The sequence below is a fragment of the Orycteropus afer genome, unplaced genomic scaffold (assembly GCF_000298275.1).
Source record: "Orycteropus afer afer isolate SDZICR_OR568_19922 unplaced genomic scaffold, OryAfe1.0 scaffold00356, whole genome shotgun sequence".
NCBI lineage: Eukaryota > Metazoa > Chordata > Mammalia > Tubulidentata > Orycteropodidae > Orycteropus > Orycteropus afer.
Genome location: NW_006921943.1, coordinates 1,312,143 through 1,316,730, shown reverse-complemented (window position 1 = coordinate 1,316,730; position 4,588 = coordinate 1,312,143). Strand labels below are relative to the sequence as shown.

Sequence of the window (4,588 nt, the reverse complement as noted above, 5' to 3'; positions counted from 1 at the left end):
GTGGCCCCACCCGCTGTGTACTGTGGAAGGTGAGCTCCAAAGCACTTCTTTGATGTGGCCACCTGTCCTCCATGGTGCCAGGCATCCTTGGAGCCCTGTTATTTCGCTGCCCCAGCATAATGCAAACATGGCCGCTCTGGATCAGCCTTCAGGTCAACATGTCAAGTGTTTACTTGCCGCTTCCTCTGCTCAGTCCCGTCATGTTCCCGGGTATAAACCCCAAGGAGCCCTTAGGGGGACTCAGTCTGCCCACAGACGACCCTGGCAGCAAACACCCCTTGCCCACTAAGTTGGCACGCCCCGTTATTCCAAGCACGTGTTGTGTGCGTGCCCCCGTGAGCTCCCAACCATCTCGGTGGTTATGTAATCAGAGAGAGGTGCAGTCCCAGGACCTCAGTTCCACAGGCAATTACGGTACAATTGCTGAGTGCATCCTGTATGGTCCTTCTGAGCCTACAAACCCCAGCTCCACAAGTAATTACGGTACCCAGTCGCTGAGGTGGACCGCACAGTCCTTCTGAGCCTGCAAACACGTCAGCACTCTGTTTTCCCTGCAAAGGTCTGGTCTTTTCACCACGAGCGCCGGGTGATTGCTGGTCTGACACTGCAGGCTACACTGGTTTTATGAAGGATTAAATGCCACCTGGGACATATTTATCCTAAATAAATCACAAATGGTAAACTGCAGCATGTCAGTGTCAACACCCTGTACAGCAGCAGAAAGGTTAGCCCTACAGGACCTGGCACCACCAAGAATTAGCATCCGCGTGGCAAGACCGCGGGCGCCGCGGATGGCGGAAACGATCAGGCAGAAGGACTTCCACGGAAAAACACTGCTTCTCTCGTTTTTTATGAAACATGTATGAGACACTTGGAGAGGGCCATCATTTTGTAAAGGTCACCTTATGCTGATAACAGGCGAGAGCCGGCCCTGTCACTGTTTGCAGGAGAAGACAGCGTTTAAGGAGAAGTGAGGGACTGCCATTCTGAAGGACATGAGCAAGGCCGACTCTGCTAATTATGAGGCGTGCTGTCAAACTCAAAATCCCGCCTCTTACTTTTTGGAGGGGTGGCTGTTGAGAGGGAGGTGCCCGGGAGTGGACAGACTCGGCACGGAGGGGATGCTGGGAGAAGGGTGGCGGCCCGGCTCTCCGTGAGCTCTGCCCACGAGCTCGTCTCTGGGGGCCTTTCAAACGACACTGGGGTTAAGGCAAGGAGGTGCTGTTTGCTCTCCTCCCCTCAGGCCCATTCTTCGGGACTTTCAGGTAGTAACCAGGCTAGAAGATGTTCCTGTCAGCCCGCATCAGCCTGCGTCACCCAGGAAACAGGATGAAGCTAGAGAGATGCAGGTTAGGGATCAGAGTCCCTGAAACAAACCACAGGTCTCGCACTTACAGCGGCCGCTGCCCAACTAAGACGTCGTCCTGTGTGCTTTGGATGCTGTAATTTTATTTCAAAGGAAACAGAAACAGAACAAAACAACCTTAGCATTTGGGGAAGGCGGCCATTTTACAGTTTTGAAAGAGTAAAGAAGGGCAGTCATGTCAAGAGACAAACCCCTGGAACATAAACTTGCATCAAAGAAACCGCAACGGGGCATAGGTAACCCGGGCCGAGCAGCGGCAGAGGGTCGCGGCCCTCTACGGGTTAACGTTTAATGTTGGATGTCTTGTATAGACATAAATCACAAACAAACCCTGCAAAAATGATATCCATGGGAACAAACATTTGTCATAAAAAGCAAATATTGACATGAACAGGTATCTTCCAGAATGCGTTATTTCATACATAGACTGTGCCGTGTGAAACGGAGACAAAAATAGAAGCAGAGCAGGCTGTCTCCAGCACGGCCTATCGCACGGGAAGAGAAACGTCACGGCTTTGCGTAATCACAGGCTTAAAGAGATTTCTCTTATGCAGAACGCAACCAGGGCCCAAGCACCCTGATGTCGGGGGAGAGAACACGTGCGTGTGAGATGAATCGGCCGTGGCCTTTGGTCTGGACACTGGGATCCTAAAGTTTCAAAAACAGAACAAAGATGAATGGAAGGCAACCGCTTCGAGACTAATAACTGCAGCTCAAATTTAACCAAACGGGCAATAAAATGTTCAAAGAGCTGTGTGTCAGATTGCAAAAGCAGGCCTGTGGGCCAGGAGACACAGCAGCCTTACTTTTGCACCCCTAGGGCCCAACCCTTAGTAACTGAAATGAGTAAACATTTGTTTGTAAAAACAGAAAGAAACACAGGGGCAGGCCAGTGGGAACCACCCGTGAGCCGCAGAACCACGAGGTGAGACGGGCGCGCGCCGGCTGCCTGCACGGCCCCTCTGGGCTCCGCGCGTGTCCTCAGGTGCCCGTCACGGGGCCTCGTGGCAGTGCCTTTGCAGGGGTGGTGCGCAGCTCACCCAAGGGCAGCCTGGTGCGTGTCTGCAGGAGGCCACACCGTTGGGAGGCGTCACAGGCCGGTCCCGGGGGCCTCCTTGCGCCCAGCCTCCGCCTGCCCTGGTCAGCGTGAGGCCGGGCTCTATGCTTCCTGCAGCTCGGAACTTTCTCTTTGGCTCTGGATGACTGCGGCTGCCGGCGAGCCTCCCTGCGCGTAAATGACCATGCTGGCCAGCTGTCCTGCTCCCTGTGGGGCCACGGCGTCTGCGCTCAGAGCAGCCCCGGCCTGCAGGAGCTGCGGGGAGCCGGCCGTCTCAATCACGGTGTGGGAGTACACGCCCGCCTCGTCCTGTGCCCCAGGGGGCAGCTCGGTCACGATGTAGTGCGTGGCCCCCTCGGGGAAGGCGCTGGTCGACTCCTGGACCATGGCCTGCACCAGCTCCTCCGTCACGATGATCTGCGAGATCTCCCCGTCCGACTCGACCAAGTCCATGTGCTCGCCCGGCACTCGCAGGCCGCGTGGCTCCGCCTCCTGCATGATGACCTGTGAGCCCTCCCGGGCCACCATGTGCACGGTGCCTTCTTCGTTGACAATGACCTGGGTGATGCCCTCAGGGATGAGCTGGTCGGCAGCGGCTGAGTCACAGACAGTGAACTGCAGCACGCCCTGAACCACCTTCTTGAAGGCCACCTGAGCTCGCTCCTGGGAGGACAGGAGGGCGGAGGCCCGGACCACCTGGGTCAGCGCCTCCACGGGCTCCAGCTCGGCCGAGCAGCCCTGGACCTCAGGGAACAGTGGGAGCTCGGGTGCCTCGGGGCCCAGGGGGGCGGGAGGTGCCTCTGGGCCAGGCACCTGGATCAGCACGTCCCTGGGACCGCACCTGCTCCGCTCCTCACGGTCGGTGCAACCCTCCGCCTCTCCTAGCTCGGAGACCGCACAGAGCAGCGCGTCGAGGGCGGAGGCGGAGTCTGGGGGCGCCAGGCCGGCCTCGGCAAGACTCACGATTTCCTGTTTGGCCACCTGCTGCAGGACGGCGCCGCTGGCGCCCAGAGACTCGTCCGCGCCGCTGCCTTCCACTGGGCCCCCGAGCACCACCACCTGTGCCGCGCCCTCTGCCAGCTGCTCCGGGAGGAACTGGCCAGGCACCAGGCTGCCCACGTGCGCCCCGCTCTGGCTGGTGGCGATGACCTGTCCGTCCTCACTGATGTGCAGCACCCGTGCCACCTGGCCGGCCATTGCCAGGGTCTGCAGGGTGGCGGCGGCAGTCTCCTCCACCGAGGCGTCGATGGCGAGCTCCCCGTCATAGTCCTGGATGATGATGACCTGCTGGAGACGCTCGGCGGCCAGCCCCGGCCGCCGGCTGCTGCGGAGCGGCTTGTCCTTGACGGGGGCCTCGTCCGCCAGGGCGGCCGCAGTGAAGGGGCTGTCCGTCTCCACGAAGGCCGCGCCCTGCCCCTTCAGTCGGCACTCGTAGGACTTGGAGACGATGCCTGTGGGAGACAGCGACCAGTTAGCGCCCACCAACATGACTCAGGCTCAACAGTTACACAGCGCTCCCTGGAAGCTAAACCCGTCTCAGTCACGGACCCACCACTCACCGAGCCCGGGGCGGGCCGCAAGGGCATCACTGCCCGCATGGTTAGGCTCGAGGTGGGGGCGTGCCACTCCGGGCTGCTGACTGTCCAACTATACCCCTGACCAGTGCTGTTTCCTTCCCAGCTTCCGCCAGGACTGTCGCCTCTAACAACAGACTCAGCACCGGCAGCAGGCGCAGCTCAGTCACTAGCCAACCCAGTCTCTTCTAACTCAGAGAAAACACCTCTTCCTCTTCCTCTTCACGTCCAGGTGCTGTATCTGGCACGTTTATTTATTCAATGAGAGGCCCGCACAGGAACTTCAGAGCAGGCCTCCGGTCAGTACAGTTGGCGGCGTTGGCTGCAGCAGCCATGCACTGTGGGTCCCCGGAGTGAGGACCAGCCTGGTGCGCGGGCTGACACCCACCTGCTGAGCCCGGGCGTGGGCTCCACCACAGGCAACTCAGGAGGGGTGCGGCGCGCAGCCTAAGCTGCATCCTCAGAGCAGGACTCGACTTTGCTCCGCCCTGTTGACCCGGGTTCAGCAAAGTGCCTGGCGTATAGGAAACCTCCAACAAGAAAGCCTTTGTTGAATGGCTTAACAATCACCTCCGGTGACAAGTACTCCCA

General features: G+C 59.2%; 1 protein-coding gene across 1 annotated transcript in view; it reads right to left on the bottom strand.

Moving 5' to 3' along the window:
- Nucleotides 1-2,525: 2,525 nt before the first annotated feature.
- ZNF407 (zinc finger protein 407) overlaps nucleotides 2,526-4,588 on the bottom strand; it is a 556,565-nt gene continuing 554,502 nt past the window's right edge. Inside the window, exon 8 of the mRNA XM_007952740.2 lies at nucleotides 2,526-3,874. Within this exon, the coding sequence (XP_007950931.2) occupies nucleotides 2,526-3,874 (1,349 nt within the window). The remainder of the gene's footprint in view (nucleotides 3,875-4,588) is intronic.